Genomic DNA, 17,918 nt, shown 5'->3' with positions numbered 1-17,918 from the left:
CAGCATTGTGGCAGGCAGGCACAGCCTCATTCACTCCCAGGTGCTATCTCCTCCCACTTCCCTGGCAGCAGATGCAACCTTTCATCCACGGGCTGACTCAGACAACCTCCTGGGGGCTCCCCAGCCCCTGTCACCCTCTAACCAGACAGTCAATCCACAAGCAGGCCCAGGCACTCCTGGGCCAGGCTCACCAGCCAATCACACGCCAGGCACAAATTACACAAATATGCCAACTTCTAAAAGTGGCACTTCTAGACTAGACACAATCATGCCGCATACACCATTACGCAGCATTCAATCTCACGAGTTTGCACATATCAAACTCGACCCTGCACTCCCCACACATCAGGAACTACCATGGGCATACATATTCCCCATTCATTCCTATGGGAGGGCAGATCACTCACCACACATACCCAGAGAACTCACGCACTTTACACTGTACCACAGTGAAAAAGTGCGCAAAGGCCTAAAACCATCAACACTAGGTTCCAGAAACAGGCTAGGAAAAAGCAAAAAGTTTCGGGGTGAACCTGCCAAAAAGGGCCAGGTCCAACAATTGCCAAAGCCAATAGCTCTGGCTAAAGACTTATAAGGACCCAAAGGCGAGACCTATTGACTATGCCAGTGCTTGTTTAATTCTGCTGAGACTTTATCATGATACATGCTTTTTGGTGCATGATTCACATGGAAAACATTGTCTGCCCTTGTTTTTAAAATGTTCAAGGAAAAGCGATGCATAGTTTCACTGAGGCTTCTGGTTGTCATGAAAACAGATGAGAGGGTCATTGTGAAGAAGGTGCTTGGAATGTTGGTGTTTGAACCGTGGATGACAATTCAGGGGACTCACACCAGCCTCAGCTCTGCTCCTCCCCAGGGAACCCCGTAGAGACCGAAGATCGGGAAGAGCCTCTGTGTGAAGGGGGCCTGCGGGAAGGAGTAGAGAGGCTCCATGGAGTCAGCATTGTACAGGGACAGCCGCCCCCCCTCATAGTCCAGATACACCCCCAGCTTCAGGGGCTCCTCACGAGGGGACAGAGGGGTCGGAGGGCAGGTGAAAGCCACATACTTACCCCCCGCCCCCTGCACAGCCCAGACTCCCCCCTCAGGTGACCATGTGATCCCTCCCTTCCTGTTCACAGACTCTGCTGCGACCCCCACCTCCCACGCTCCTCCCTCCTGCAGCAGCTGCACCTCCCAGTAATGTCTGCCGGAGGTGAACCCCTCGCTCCCCAGCACACAGGGGTAGAGGGTGAATCTCTTGGGGGTGTCCGGCAGGGTCTGTGCTGTGCCCGTCCATCTCACTCGTCTCCCCCCCTCAGACAGGAGGAGGCGAGTCTGAGCCGTGTCAGGATCCAGAGTCACCATCACTGCAGAGAAGAGATTCACAATTAGAGATTTAATGACACAAAGAAAGGTTGTAATTACTGCTTCTGTTTTACATATGATTAATTTACACCTCATCTGGAAGGAGCATGCGGCGCTAGAGAGCGCAGCACTAGACTGATCACTACACTAAAGCACATGGCACTAGACTGCTCATTACACTAATGCGCGCAGCACTAGACCGCTCACTACACCAAAGCGTGCTTCACTAGACTGCTCACTACACTAAAGTGCGCAGCACTAGACCGCTCACTACACTAAAGCACGCTGAACTAGTCTGCTCACTACACTAAAGTGCGCAGCACTAGACCGCTCACTACACTAAAGCACGCTGCACTAGACTGCTCACTACACTAAAGCGCGCAGCACTAGACCGCTCACTACACTAAAGCGCCCGCAGAACTAGACTGCTCACTACACTAAAGCGAGCGGCACTATGACGCTCACTACACTAAAGCGAGTGGCACTAGAATGCTCACTACACTAAAGCACGTGGCACTAGTGAGCAGAGTCCAGGAAGTGGTAAGGAGACAGACTAGTGCTGTCTCTTCCCAAGACAAAAAGTTGTTTAAAAAACGATTTTCACTTTCTGTGTTTACTGTCTATGCCTGTGGTTGTTACAGTTAAAAATTGTAATTTTAGCCTGCCTGTAATTGCATATTTTATCACCTGTGTTGTGTTTTAAATGTGTGGTTTTCCCTGCCCATGATTGCCTTCATTTAGTGTGTTGAATTGTGGGATTTGCAGTCCAACCTCTGTAGTTTGTCCCTCTCATTCCTTGGTGACAAATCTGTTTTCCCTCCAAATTTCTCCTTTGCTCTGTGCTTAGGCCTGTGTGCTCAAACATTGCACCCCCCAATCTCCATTTTGTGTTCACAAGCCAGTGAGGCCAGCCCCCCTGCCTCCCCCCTCCCCCGCAGCAACAGGGATTTTCTACATCAGAGGGTGCTTCTGTGAGCTGTTGAAACTGTATTTACTGGGGCCTGTGCACTTCGTTTTTGGCCAGCAGGGGGAGTAAAGCTTTATTCAAACAGTATTGTTAGATTTCGAGTTAGTGAAGCCTTTACCTGCTGAAGTCCAAAGTTGTGGATTGAGCCTGTCTGTCTCCCAGGAGATTCTGAACAGGAGCAAGCAGCTGCCCAGACCCCACCCCCAGGCCAGCAGACCATTGGCTATTCAGCTACCAGGCAAGTCTGAGGCCTCCTCTCACACCTGCCCAGGCCCCTTAAGGCCTTGCTGGGTGCACCCCAAATCATTCTCCTCCATCTTGTGAGTTGCAGCCTACATGTGGCCCAGATTGCAGTGAGCAGAGTCCAGGAAGTGGTAAGGAGACAGACTAGTGCTGTCTCTTCCCAAGACAAAAAGTTGTTTAAAAAACGATTTTCACTTTCTGTGTTTACTGTCTATGCCTGTGGTTGTTACAGTTAAAATGTTTAATTTTAGCCTGCCCGTAATTGCATATTTTATCACCTGTGTTGTGTTTTAAATGTGTGGTTTTCCCTGCCCATGATTGCCTTCATTTAGTGTGTTGAATTGTGGGATTTGCAGTCCAGCAATTGTAGCATGAAAATAACAAATAGTGTTAAGGAATTATCTGCAGAAATCAATGCAGCAGTACGCAATTGTTGTCTTGTGTATGTGCGTGCATGGCATGAGTGCATATGTGCATGATGCGAGGGGCCTAACTGTGAGAGCATGGTGTGAGTGTAGACTGTGAGGAAAGATCTTATAAAGTAGGTGCATGCGCGAGGCCAGTGTAGGGTCACAAGCGAGGTCAGAGTAGGTTCATGTGTTAGGTCAGTTAGGTGCATGTGCTAGTCCAGTGTAGATGCAGGCGCTAGGTCAATGTAGGTTTATGCGCTGGGTCAATGTAGGTGCATGTCCTAGGTCAGTGTAGGGTCACAAGCGAGGTCAGAGTAGGTGCATGCGCTAGGTCAGTGTAGGTTCATGTGCTAGGTCAGTGCAGGTTCATGTCCCAGGTCAGTGTAGGTGCATGTGCTAGGTCAGTGTAGGTTCATGTGCTAGGTCAGTGTAGGTTCATGTGCTAGGTCACTGCAGGTTCATGTGCTAGGTCACTGCAGGTTCATGTGCTAGGTCAGTGTAGGTGCATGCACTAGGTTAGTGTAGATGTATGTACTAGGTCAGAGTAGGTGCATGCGCTAGGTCAGTGTAGGTGCATGTGCTAGGTCAGTGTAGGTGCATGCGCTAGGTCAGTGTAGGTGCATGCACTAGGTTAGTGTAGATTTATGTACTAGGTCAGAGTAGGTGCATGCGCTAGGTCAGTGTAGGTGCATGTGCTAGGTCAGTGTAGGTGCATGCGCTAGGTCAGTGTAGGTGCATGTGCTAGGTCAGTGTAGGTGCATGCGCTAGGTCAGTGTAGGTGCATGTGCTAGGTCAGTGCAGGTTCATGTGCTAGGTCAGTGTAGATGTATGTACTAGGTCAGAGTAGGTGCATGCGCTAGGTCAGTGTAGGTGCATGCGCTAGGTCAGTGTAGGTGCATGCGCTAGGTCAGTGTAGGTGCATGCGCTAGGTCAGTGTAGGTGCATGCGCTAGGTCAGTGTAGGTCCATGCGCTAGGTCAGTGGAGGTGCATGCGCTAGGTCAGTGTAGGGGCATGCGCTAGGTCAGTGTAGGGGCATGCGCTAGGTCAGTGTAGGTGCATGCGCTAGGTCAGTGTAGGTGCATGCGCTAGGTCAGTGTAGGTGCATGCGCTAGGTCAGTGTAGGTGCATGCTCTAGGTCAGTGCAGGTTCATGTGCTAGGTCAGTGCAGGTTCATGTGCTAGATCAGTGTAGGTGCATGCACTAGGTCAGTGTAGGTGCATGTGCTAGGTCAGTGCAGGTTCATGTGCTAGGTCAGTGCAGGTTCATGTGCTAGGTCAGTGCAGGTTCATGTGCTAGGTCAGTGTAGGTGCATGCACTAGGTTAGTGTAGATGTATGTACTAGGTCAGAGTAGGTGCATGCGCTAGGTCAGTGTAGGTGCATGCGCTAGGTCAGTGTAGGTGCATGCGCTAGGTCAGTGTAGGTGCATGCGCTAGGTCAGTGTAGGTGCAAGCGCTAGGTCAGTGTAGGTGCATGCGCTAGGTCAGTGTAGATTCATGTGCTAGGTCAGTGCAGGTTCATGTGCTAGGTCAGTGTAGGTGCATGCACTAGGTTAGTGTAGATGTATGCACTAGGTCAGAGTAGGTGCATGCTCTAGGTCAGTGTAGGTTCATGCGCTAGGTCAGTGTAGATTCATGTGCTAGGTCAGTGCAGGTTCATGTGCTAGGTCAGTTCAGGTTCATGTGCTAGGTCAGTGTAGGTTCATGTGCTAGGTCAGTGTAGGTGCATGCACTAGGTTAGTGTAGATGTATGCGCTAGGTCAGTGCAGGTTCATGTCCCAGGTCAGTGTAGGTCCATGTGTTAGGTCAGTGTGGGTCCATGTGCTAGGTTAGTGTAGGTGCATGTGCTAGGTCAGTGTAGATGCATGTGCTAGGTCAGTGTAGATGCATGAACTAGGTCAGCGTAGATGTATGCACTAGGTCAGTGTAGGTTTATGCACTAGGCCAGAGTAGATGCATGTGCTAGGTTAGTGTGAGTGAATGCATTAAGTAAGTGCAGGTGCATGCCCTAGATCACTGTAGATTCATGCGTTTTCTGCCCGTGTAGATGCATGTGCTATGTCCCTGTTGGTGCTGAAACTCTGGAAAATAGAATGTGTTGTGTGGTAAATACAAAATTCTGAGGTAATTTTCCATTCGATTGTCCCAGAATACTGCAGTAACTGAGTTACTCGCAGTTGTCAAGCCTAGCAGTATCAGAACAGTATCATCGTTCAACACGGTCTTTCACCAGATGCTGATTGGACTCAGAGGACCTGCTCTTCAGTGGATGACGAGCTTCCTTTCCTCCAGTTCTCAGACCATCAATTCAGGCCCTTTTCGTCAAAGACAATGGAACTGACCATGGGAGTTCCCCAGGACTCATGTTTAGGTCCCACCTTTAATCAACATCTATGTTGCTCCCTTGGCCAACCCCTCCGGGCCTGTGGCTTTACGCCTATTTCATCTGCATTGCTGACGAAACTCGGCTCCTCTTCTTATTTAATAAATCCACCCCCTTTGTTCAGGGAAGATGGAGATTATGCTTTGCGGAGAGGCATCTATGCTGTGGACACCAGACTGGTGGCCGATAGCACTCAGCACCACCCTGCCCCTAAGGTCCTTGTTAAAAACCTGGTTATTCACCTAGACCGGGCCTTGACCATGAAGGAGCATTCCGCTTATACTGCCGGCTCCTGCTTCTACGAGCTGGGTTTGTTAGGGCGAGTTTTTCCTTTCCTCCCAGATTCTACTCATAAAACCCTCATTCAGACAATGGTAGTGAGCCGCTTACACTATTTCAACGCTTGCCTGGTCTCAGCCAATGAGTCCTCGCTTACCAGATTGCAGGTGGTTCAGAACACCGCAGCGCGCCTTGTCTTGATTGCCCCCCAGAAAACTGCCTCCCTTTCTCTCCTTCAACAGCTTCATTGGCTTCCAGTGCGCAAGCGGGTTAAATTCTAAATCTGCTGCACCGTCCACAAGGCCTTGTATACCAATGGCCCCCTCTACATTGCCAAGAAACGTAATCATTATGTCCCTTCTAGGATCCTCCGGTCAGGAACCAAATCGCTTCTCTTGGTCCCACGGATCAACAAATCAAGGTTAGGTGGGAAAACCTTTTGCTACCTCGCTCCCCTTTATTGGAATCAACTCCCCATTTACCTGAGACAATGTCTTGACTATCTCCGATTTAGAAAGCTTCTTAAGACTGCTCTGTTCTAATAATGCTCATCAGCCTGTCCAGCAGCACGGTTCAAAGCGCAGAGATACCCCCTTGGGGGTGATTCAGGCGCTATATAAAACTCATAAATAAATAAACTAATTAATATGAGGTGTGAAATTACCGCATCTGAATTTCTGATAAACTTAGCATGAATGTCCAGGGGGAAGAATGATGTAAACAAAGGAAATGCGGCAGCACGTATACAGAATGGAGATTAGTAGAAATCTAGAAAAATCTTGAAAATACAAAGTTTAGGGACAAATCAAGTAACTGTACCCTGGCGTGAGTGCACGTTACCACTAAATACCATACAATACCATACCATTCCGTAGTACACCACACCACACTATAACATGATGAAATCCCATTCCATGCATTACCACCATACCAAACCATCCCATACCAATATACCATATTATACCATGATCTCACCCTATAGTACACCCACCATACCATCATAACATTCCATACCATACCAGTCCACACTAACCTATCTGATCCCATCCCACCATAACATCCCATAACATACCATACCATTCTGTAGCACACCACACCATACCATAGCACACCACACTGTTTCATAGCACACCACACCATACCCTACCATACCATACCATAGCACACAACACTATACCACACCATACCAGAGCCCACAACACCATACCATAGAACACCACACCATACCATACCAAAGCACACCACATCATACCATAGCCCACCACACCATACCATATCACACCATACCATAGTATTCCACATCATACCATACCACACCATCCCATGCCATACCACACCATACCATACCATACCATAGCCCACCACCCCATACCATATCACACCATACCAAACCATACCACACCACAACATACCATATCATTTTGATGAACAGTAGTATTCAGAGCTAATCATTGCAATGATATTTACCTTTATAACTCTTCACCGCTTCTGGGCTCCGAATCTTCACATTATTACACCTGTAATAACACATACATGATCTTTGTATTAAAGAGCAATGACAGCTACAGGATCAAAGGATGAACATCACATAAGACCTGTATTTGAAATAAGATTCAGTATTTAGAGCAGCACTTGCGGACCAGAGCTCAGTGTGAGTTACTGTTCATACGCTACTGTCAAAGCTCTAACGATACCCAGAAGTACCTTCAATATCTTATGATAGGAAGTGGGTGTTCGAAGGCAAATAGCTCAGTGAGACCAGTGCGCTTCTTGTGAGGCCACGGAGTGCCTCAGCGTGGGTCTTCTAGGAGCGTCCGTTGGATCAGTAAAAGGGCGGCTGACTAACAGGTTGCATCTGCTCCTGGTGGAGTCTCGTGTATATACTTAAAAATTCACAGAAAAAAACATAGGTTTCAGGCACGTTATAGTTAGTTGGACATTTCATTCATATAAAACAATAGAAATTCCGGTGTTATAGTTTAGTTCAGCTAACTATACCTCGCACCCCCGCAATGCACTGCTGATGACATCACATATTACATCATTCATGACATTACTGATGACATCATCCAGTGACTGTGTGCTTCTGTAAAGTTTAAATATGCTTTATATATATAAATTCCAAGGTGTATTGAGAAATGAATGGGTTTATGAGTGTCTGTATGGATGATTTTGTGGGTGTGCGAGTGACTGTATGAGTGAGTGATTAAACATGCGTTACTGAATGCATGGGTTAGTGACTAAACTGTGTGAATCTTTGTATCAGTGTGTTACTTGGTGTGTAAGTGTGTGCATGCGTTGGTGAGTAGCTACATGAATGTTTATATCAGTTATTGTTTGGTTACCTGAGTGTTTGTATGGGTGCCTCAGTGTATGTGTGGGTAGGAAGTGTGTGACTGCAGAGATGTGTGAGTGGTTAATACACTGGGTTTATGGGTTCAAGACTGAATTTCAAAGGTTTTTTAAATGCTAATCTCCAACTATAACTTGCCTGAAACCTATGTTTTTTTCAGTGAATTTCGACGTTTTTTAAATGCTAATTTCCAACTATAGCGTGCCTGAGATTAGTGTACCTGAATCCTACAACAAATACAATAAAATACTGTGCCAAAGTGGGGGCCTGTCTGGATTTGTGTGAGGTTAATAATTTTGTTACACATATTGTGGACATATTTTTTTTAGATGTTTTAAAAAGCGCTACACATTTCCAGACCACTTCAGAGCACTTCACTTTGCTCCCTTAACCATTTTCCCCACTCAGTTATTTGCAATTAGTAATGTATAAATGTGCCTCTATTTGTACATGAATTTAGTAATTGTGTTACCTAGACTTTTAACTTATTTGTTTATTACATGTTTATATTTTGGAGAATTTTATTAAGAACGTTATAGATTCAGCAACAATATAAAAAAATTAAAACTGAAAAAAGGCCATGCTGTTACAGGCATGTGTAACAGTTGTGAATTGAAATATAACAAGCATTTGCAATGCAATAGGTCTCGCATTAGGAAAGTTTGATGTTTTGGTATTGTAAATGATAATTTCTATTTATGTTTTTTAATAGTGAAAATATAGGAATTAATAGTTTTGTATTTTACAATGCCAATAGTTTACATTTTTTTAATGTGACACCTTTTGCAATTGTAATACAATATGTGTTGTTTGTATGTGAGTAATATGTATTGATATTACAAATAACAATTGCTTCTAATGAAATGTATGAATTAATTTTTAAATAAAAGCTATTGTAATGTATAATGGAAATTGGTAAAACTTTTGCAAATAACTTGGTGGACTTGTATTTGGAGGGTGGAGTTTGATTGTGGTTTTGTTTTTTGAGTCTGTTTGATGGTGGATTTGGAGGGTGGAGGGTGTAGTTGGTGTTGGAGGGTGGATTTGGAGGGTGGATTTGTAGGGTGGATTTGGAGGGTGGAGTACTGAGTGTTGCTGTGGTGGTGCTGAGTAGTTTTGTGGTGGTTCTGAGTTGTGCTGTGGTGGTACTGACTGATTCTGTGTGGTTCTTAGTGGTGCTGTGGTGGTGCTGAGTGATACTGTGGTAGTTCTGAGTGGTGCTGTGGTGGTGCTGGGTGATGCTGTGGTGCTTTAGGGTGAAGTTGTGGTGGTTATGAGTGATGCAGTGGTGGTGTTGTGGTGGTTCGGGGTGGTGAGTGGTGCTGGGCTTGTGCTGAGTGGTGCTGGGCTTGTGCTGAGTGGTGCTGTGGTATTGCAGAGTGATAATGTGGTGGTACAGAGTGGTGCTGTGGTGGTGCTGATTGATGCTGGGGTTGCGCCGAGTGATGCTGGGGTTGCGCCGAGTGATGCAGGGGTTGCGCCGAGTGATGCAGGGGTTGCGCCGAGTGATGCAGGGGTTGCGCCGAGTGATGCAGGGGTTGCGCCGAGTGATGCAGGGGTTGCGCCGAGTGATGCAGGGGTTGCGCCGAGTGATGCAGGGGTTGCGCCGAGTGATGCAGGGGTTGCGCCGAGTGATGCAGGGGTTGCGCCGAGTGATGCAGGGGTTGCGCCAAGTGATGCAGGGGTTGCGCCGAGTGATGCAGGGGTTGCGCCGAGTGATGCAGGGGTTGCGCCGAGTGATGCAGGGGTTGCGCCGAGTGATGCAGGGGTTGCGCCGAGTGATGCAGGGGTTGCGCCGAGTGATGCAGGGGTTGCGCCGAGTGATGCAGGGGTTGCGCCGAGTGATGCAGGGGTTGCGCCGAGTGATGCAGGGGTTGCGCCGAGTGATGCAGGGGTTGCGCCGAGTGATGCAGGGGTTGCACCGAGTGATGCAGGGGTTGCGCCGAGTGATGGAGGGGTTGCAAGGGGAAAAAAACAGGTCTAACAGAGGGCAGAAGGACACAAGAAGCGAGTCTAACAGAGGGCAGAAGGGCAGAAAAACAAGGGAAAAAACGAGTCTAATAGGGGCAGAAAGGCACAAAAAACGAGTCTAATAGGGGCAGAAGGGCACAAAAAACGGGTCTAACAGAGGGCAGAAGGGCAGAAAAACAAGGGAAAAAACAAGTCTAATAGGGGCAGTAAGGTACAAAAAACGAGTCTAACAGAGGGCAGAAGGCACAAAAAACGAGTCTAACAGGGGCAGAAAGGCACAAAAAACGGGTCTAACAAAGGGCAGAAGGGCAGAAAAACAAGTGAAAAAACGACGCTATCCTGAGCACGGAGCCTTTTTTATCTGCTAATTTGACCTGAAGTGGCATTTTCCAGGACACCAGCCCACAGCTCGCCGCACCCGCTTCGCGGGTGCCGCTTCGAACCTCCAGACAGCGGGGCATTGTTGACGGGCTGCATCCAGGGGACCGGGTGAGTGTGGTCAGCGGGGCTGCGAGCGTGCAGGGGACTCCAGTACCCAGGAGTCCCTGCAAGACCATTTTCGACCTTCCGGTCCGCTCTCCCTGCTGCCACGCCCCCCGCCCCTTACGACTTCCTATTTACTGTCCTAGCCTTCCCGCAGCGCGGGACGCAGCCCGGGCGAAGACAGGGCAAAGACTGGGCCGTTTGAGGCCGTTCGAGGACTAAGAGGACTGGGCTGGGCTACGCCCCCTGGTTGGTGCATTATACAGTTCTTACTGGTGTTATTTCTTAAATATTTAATTATTTATTGGGTTTTTATTAATCTGTATAATGTGCTCACGGGGCAGTCGAAGTAAAACCCTTATGGCCGCGAGTAACTCTAATCGAACATTAGACGATTTCCTAGTCAAAACCAACTTAGCCATTGATGAGGAAATTAACAAAATGCAGCACAGGGTCTCATTAGATCTTGAAGCTGCACGAAGGCTATCAGAGCACTTAGCTAGTACTAGAAAATCTTCCATGGGGAATATTGCTTCTGCACGTACCCCCGAGCATACAGCAGGTCCTCAGCCTTTGTTGATTACGGCTGCCATCCACCCAGTCCCTTCCACCACTTTTCCAATTTCCCCTTCGATCCCTTCACCCACCCTATTGGAACCATTTAAGGATCTTGCCACATTAACTTGCACTTCAGGCACTTTGTATCCCCCTAAAATTGACCAACCCACGAATTTAGGTAGGGCCAGGAAAGCAGCAATTTATAAAAAGAAATGTATTACTAGGGCCATACATGCACGGAAAAAAGCGAAAATAGCTAGATCACAATTCTTCAATAGTAGAAGGGCTCTAGGATCTTTGGGGTTAAAAGATGCCAGTATGAAAACTAACCCAGGTACTCTGGGTGGGACAGCCGCTCCGGATTTAAACATCTCAGCGGATGTTAGTATTTTGGTTGCCTCCCCAGAGTCGAATAGAACGGATGATCAGGTGGGGCAGGTGTGTGGATCATCAAATGATAGAGGGGGAGATGAAGAATTCCTAAAAATGGTCTGGGCCTCGTTAAAACAACTACTAACCCCTTTGGAACTGAGGCTTTCTCGCATAGAGAATAATCTGTTGGAAATGGACAGGACGATAGTTACCCTGGCCACTTTGAGCCTGAAGGATATGGAAGCTAAAAATCCACGCGAAATTAAATCATCCCCTCAGGTAAAGGAACCAGTATCCTTACCATTACCCTTACAAATACATCAAAATATTCATATGCCCTTACCAATAGTTAAACCCATACCGAAGCCCCGTACGACTACCACTGTAAACCAGACCGTTTCAACTCCTAGTTCTGTTGCACCAAAATGATGTCCTTTGCCTAATCCGGTCCATAGGCAGAACCCAAACCCACGAGCTGCCACACAAAATCCCACAAGGCAAAACTATAATTCTCAGCGGCCAGTTAATCGTCCCAACTTTCGTGGAGGTTTTATTGACCTTCCACCAGAAGCTGGGCCTTATGTCATCATACTAGCCGGAGTTCCCGAGTTGGACCAGCACTCCCAGGAGAACAACCATTCACTGAGAAATAAAGTCATCTATTGGCTTAATTCTAACACACAGCTTCCTGTCCAACAAAGAAGCAGTGTATTAATGGTTAGAAGAGTGCCTTGGATAGGTCCTACACCTAAGTCCCTGGCAGGTGACTGTATAGTGGTTACTTTTGCTGATCCTCAGACAGCACAGCACCTATGTGCACGGCCTTCGTATGAAGCTAATCCCACAATAGTCCTGAGACCCCTTACCTTCTTTTATCCCCCAAGAAATCACTATGTTAAGGAAAGTCCATGGACTATTGTCCATAACACCAGACGGACAACAAATAGGTCTGATGGGTATAGCCAGCATAACTGGTGGCAAGGGGCACCCAATACCAACATGTTTGGTTGCCCACAGGAGGTGGCGGGGTGGTTTCCAAATAATATTCCTTTGAGAAACCGCTTTGATCCACTTGTGGGCATGGATGAGCAAGACTGACCATCACAAAATTCCCCTGGTAATGCCCTGATAGTAGGAGAGCCCAGCCAGAGGGAGAAGGGAGAAAGTCGTAACGATAACTTATGGGAGAATGTTCCCATGAGTGACGATCGTGCTTCTAACTCCCAAGCCCCTGAGGCTGGTATTAATATAGAAAGCGCACCAAGCCCAACTTTCCTAGTGCAAAACCCGGAAATATTACTGAGTCAGTCAGAAAGAACCAAAGCGAATCAAGGATGTGCCTAATTTCATGGAACATTGCTGGGCTTGCCTCAAGATTGGAGGATGAGGCATGGTTAGATTTTGTGGGTGTCTGTGACATTTTGTGTCTCCAGGAAACATGGAGCCGTTCCACTCAGAATATTGAGGGCTTTTGTGCCCTTAACACACTAGCGGTACCTTCACAGGCGGGTAGGGCCAAGGGTGGTTTAATGACAGCAATTTCGTTAAAACTGTGTAAACTTGTAATCACTAAGATAGTTGACACCCCATGGTTTCAAGTGTTGATGTTGGTGAATTTGTTCCCTGAACCATTGTTACTAATTAACTGGTATTATAACATTTTTGATAACAATGAGATAACTGTTATGTTGAAGTTGGAGGAAGCCATAGCCAGGGCACGCCACGAGCAACCCCTACTCTTTGTCATCTGGGTGGGTGATTTCAACTGCTCGTTATGTACCCATGGGGACTCGAAGGTGTGTGGTTTGAGAGACTCTTATGACTTTCCCTTGACTCACTTTAAACATACACCCCAGGGGGACGCCTTAAATAATATCATTATTTTAAATGATTTATCCATAGTAGAACCCTGGGTCGGTCCAGATTTGGCTCCGATACCAACTTTCCAGGGAAGTAGAGGTACAATGAGTTTCATCGATTTTGCAATTATCTCCAGTGGGTATTCTCACTATGTTGACAAACTGGAAGTAATTGTTAATGCTGCCAGTGACCATAACCCCTTGATCTTATCCCTCTTGTGTCCTGTTAAACCCAAACATTCTGTCTGGGAACAACCAATAAAGTATAACAGAAATCAAGGTATCACTCTTAAGTGGGGAAAAATAGACGCAGCAGGTCTTGAGGACGAAATAATACACGGATATAGCACAGAATATGATGCATGTTTATCACTGACAGCTAACCCCGAAAAGGTTATAGGGAATTTTGAGTTACTATGTGGGCATGTAGCCGAACGGCTTACAAAACCAATTGGGAAAAATAAAAGGCTAGGGCCCAGATGGTTTGATGCTGCATGCTCGGCAACACACAGATCCCTGAAAGCGGCATTAAAACAAAAACCAAGAGATATAGATTTGGTTAGGGCATCTAGACTGGCCTATAAAGAAGCCATTAGAATAAGGAAGCTGGATTTAAAAAATAGAGCTTGGGAAGATTTAGAAAAGGCCTCAGAATTGAAGGACAATAGGCTTTTCTGGGAAGTAATTAATCGTCCCCTTTTTATAAGTAATGGCAAGGATAATATTGTGATGCAGATCGCATGTGAAACATGGGAATCACATTTTGGGGATATTTTTAATCCACATGGAATTTCACTTAATGAACCCCCAACAGGAGACTCTAGGGATTTGGTGGTTCCTGAATCCTCTTTGTCCCTAAGTCTATCACTTTCCCTGCAAGAAGTGGAAGATGCTCTATTGAAAGGCATATCACTAAAAGCTCCTGGTCCTGATCTAGTCCCTTTGGACTTTTTTAAGCATAACATTAAGATTTGGGCTCCTCTTTTGTTAAACGTATTTAGAGCAGTTATTATTTGCCGTATTCCAACTTCATGGAAGGAGGCAGTAGTGGTGCCGATTTTTAAGAAGGGCAACAGATCTGATCCCCGGTGCTATCGCCCAATTTCATTAATTGATGCATCATGTAAAATATTGGGCAGGGTCATATTAGCCAGATTAGAAACATGGGCTGACTCGGTGGGCCTTATTGTTGAATCCCAATATGGGTTCAGAAAAGGCAAAGGCACCGTCGAACAGTGCCTGAACCTGGCACTGATTATAGGGAAATACATGAAGGCAATGAATTCTTCCATCCATCTTGCCTTCATGGATCTCTCCAGTGCATTCGACACTGTGTGTCGAAGCAAGCTGTGGAAAATGATGGAGGCTATGGGTTTCGAGGAACCCTTGGTTCACTTGCTCCGTAGGCTCCATGAAGCAACAACTGTAGCCATAAGGTTCGGGCCAGGGGGAGAGAAAACTAAATCCATTCCCTCGACTGAGGGCGTCCGCCAAGGATGTATTTTAGCCCCCTTTTTGTTTTTAGTTTACACTAATGGGCTGGAAAAATATTTGTTGGACCACTGCCATGATTTTCCCAAGGTTAATGGTAGGAGCGTGCCGATGCTCTCTTATGCCGATGATACGGTATTAATGACACTTACAGGAAACAGTATGCAGCACTGTCTTGATGCCTTCCATAACTTCATGTTGGACCTAGACCTGAAGGTAAATTTCACCAAATCCTTCGCCATGGTTTGTGGCCCAAAGGGCACAAAAACCAGAAAGTTTGTAGTAAATAATGCCATTATTGAAAAGGTGGAAAACTTTAACTATTTGGGAAACCTTTTCAATAACAAACTAAGCTGGGCCCCGTTAATGAAGACTCGAGTCCAGAGTGCTAGTCGCTCTATTGAAGGTTTGTTCCGTTTCTGTGGGAAGCTGGGTCAAAAACCTGTCAAACATCTAAAAACTTTGTATAAAGCAAAATGTCTGTCGGTAGCTACCTATGGGGCAGGGGTTTGGGGAATCGAAAGCCCTGACATAATACAAACCACTGAGAACAAATTTTTAAAGCGTGTATTGGCCATTCCATTAAGTTCCTCAAATAAATTTGCCCACGAGGAGATGGGCCTGAGTTATGTGAGTGATACTATTCATCTTTCCCCCCTATTATTATGGGGTAAAATATGGCTATCAGAGGATCTACAGCTGTCTAGAGACATCCTCCGGGATTGTTTAAAATTGACAAATATGAATAAGATCCCGTGGCTACGCTATGTTAATGTAACACTCCATAAAATAGGTCTGGGTGACATTTTTGATAACCCCGAAAATAGTCAGGGAGATATTAAATCTGTTATCAAAACAAGTTATTGGAAATCCTCACTTGTGCATTCCTTGGCTAGCCCTCACGCTTTTAAGGTTACTTTACAGCATCAGTTTTATTTAACCTTTACAAATCATGTGCAATGGCGATTCTATTTGACAAGGTTTAGGTTACACATTTTGCATTTTCTTTTTGCGTTTCCTAAACAGGGGAGTTGGTGTGAGAGACTGCCCCCCTGTCCCTGTAACAACAGAGTTAGCCAAAGTACTATGCATCTTGTTCTTTTCTGTCCCTTATATAAGGATCCAAGAATTAGGTTTATCAAGCCGATCCTTAAGGAAAAGCAATCATGCCACTATAAAGAGGGTTATGACCATTTATTAACTTTGTCCACATCTGATGTTTGCTGTGCAATGCTAAATTTTATACATGTGTCATTTTCGATTAGGAAGCGGTACGGTTAAATTTGTTCCCATGAATTTGTTTGTGGCCCATGTATATTGTTGTTCATGACTTTTCTGTTCTAGATTTCTATGTAATATAGGTATTAGGAAATCATGATTAACTTAACCTAATATGATTGAAAAGCTATGGTCTACAACTGTGATTATATTAATCAATGTTTTCTACCACTAAAATAGTGGTATAGTGTTTAAATTGTTCTTTTAAAAATGAAATTTAAATCATGTATGTTTTGACTTTTATGATTCTTGCTTGAATCGAATAAAGTTTTTGAAACGAGTCTAATAGGGGCAGAAAGGCACAATAAGCGAGTCTAACTGAGAGCAGAAGGGCAGACAAGCAAACAGGGAGAACTGGAGAGTTTTTGTTTTAAAAAAAATGGAGAGTTTAAGGGGAAATAGGGGTTTGAGGGAAGAGAAAAGGTGCAGGACACAGGAGGATGTTATAGAAAGTGCTTTAAGTTGTGTGGAAAGATAGGGCCAGATTGGAAGGAAACATATGAGGAAAAAATCACTGACGGGAGAAACAAATGGTAGGAAAAGAGTAGTGGGTAAGATGTGTTGTGGCTGCCTGCTGTCCATATGGCATCGCTTGTCTTTCCTGTGAAGCTTTGTGACAACGACTTGTTAATTTATGTTAGTAGGAGCGCCCGAGGCCGTGATTACATTTGTAGGAAAGTTTGGCGTTTGGTGAAGTGAGGTTTATTGCAAGTGGGGGAAGTGTGCTGCATATGCCTGCAGGAACTGTAAAGGAGCTGGGTTGCAAAAGGAAATTTTAAAGGCAGGATGCTTTGTATATGTATTAGCCTTATTAGTTATGTGTAATTCTTAAAATAGAAAAAGAGGCCAAACAAACAGGTGTACAATGTTTCTAGAAAAAAGTGTAAATACAGTGTTAAGCGTACCGGAAGACCCCGCCCTAATTTAAGCTTTTTGCACGTGATAACAATACGGCACTAATTTGACTAAACCGGAACAGTTTTGCACAGAACATTGTCAAATAGGCACAAAACTGTTTGTAAAAATTTGATTGCAGAGGAGTAGGCACTGTTTATTAACGGCTCTGGCAGCCTCTTGGGGCTTGAGTGAAATGCGTGCTACGAAAGTCACCGATTAATTAGCCCTGAAACGGAAGATCCTCTACGGGCAGGGACGAATTGCGTGTTGGTGATAGGGAGAGAATTTTAATATTTGTATGGACTTTTATATAGCTCGAACTGGACCCGAAGCACCAGCTGCACATTCATTTGTGTTGTTGTTTGGCACAGGGATTTACTCAGAATCACAGGATGTGGAGCGTCCTCGCAGAGACTCAAAAACCGGTCCTCCAGCTTCAAGTTCGACTGCTCTAGCCGTTCGGCCACATCCTCTTCCCTACTGGACTGCTTACCGGATTTTAGACTGTCTCGCGGAAGGTAAATAGTAAAACATTGAGGCACAAAAAGCGGACAATGAATGAAAGAATGATTGTACAGACGCCGACTGGGGAGAAAGGGCGAGCAGGGAGTAGCAGAGAGTGGACAGTGAGGTGTGGTTGCTTCTGGTTTGTCTTCACAGAGGCCTGCGCGTGCTCGAGTGCAGTGATTCCTAGGGGGTGGGGGAGATGTCACTCTCCTCCCACCTCTGCTATCCCGACAGGGAGAAAGAGGTAAAAAAAAACACATTCTGCAAGAAGAACCCCAAGTGTGCAACGCGGCGCAGCATTACATGATAACAATAAAAGGGAGCAATGAATGAACGCAGGGAAGAAATAGGACTGGCGTGCGCATTTTGAAACTGCCGGGGGGGGGGGTGTAGGTGAGAAAGAAACTGAACAGGAGGCTGTGATGCTCCTGTATGGCCTAGTATGGTGTCACGTTAAATATCAAGGGACCCCTTGGAGCGCTGAAAGTGTGTGCTGGAGCA

The 17,918-nt window shown here is 45.9% G+C and overlaps 1 protein-coding gene across 1 annotated transcript in view; it reads right to left on the bottom strand.

Annotated features, from left to right (window-relative positions):
- Window positions 1-846: 846 nt before the first annotated feature.
- The window catches only part of LOC144752036 (E3 ubiquitin-protein ligase TRIM39-like), a 179,768-nt gene continuing 162,696 nt past the window's right edge, over window positions 847-17,918 (bottom strand). Inside the window, exons 5-6 of the mRNA XM_078639988.1 lie at window positions 7,116-7,165; window positions 847-1,370 (exon numbers count right to left, since the gene is read on the bottom strand). Coding sequence (XP_078496114.1) covers window positions 847-1,370; window positions 7,116-7,165 — 574 coding nt within the window. The remainder of the gene's footprint in view (window positions 1,371-7,115; window positions 7,166-17,918) is intronic.

The sequence above is a fragment of the Lissotriton helveticus genome, chromosome 4_2 (genome assembly GCF_964261635.1).
Source record: "Lissotriton helveticus chromosome 4_2, aLisHel1.1, whole genome shotgun sequence".
Taxonomy (NCBI): domain Eukaryota; kingdom Metazoa; phylum Chordata; class Amphibia; order Caudata; family Salamandridae; genus Lissotriton; species Lissotriton helveticus.
The sequence above is the reverse complement of the archived record's forward strand: the minus strand, read 5'-3'. Positions and strand labels throughout refer to the sequence as shown.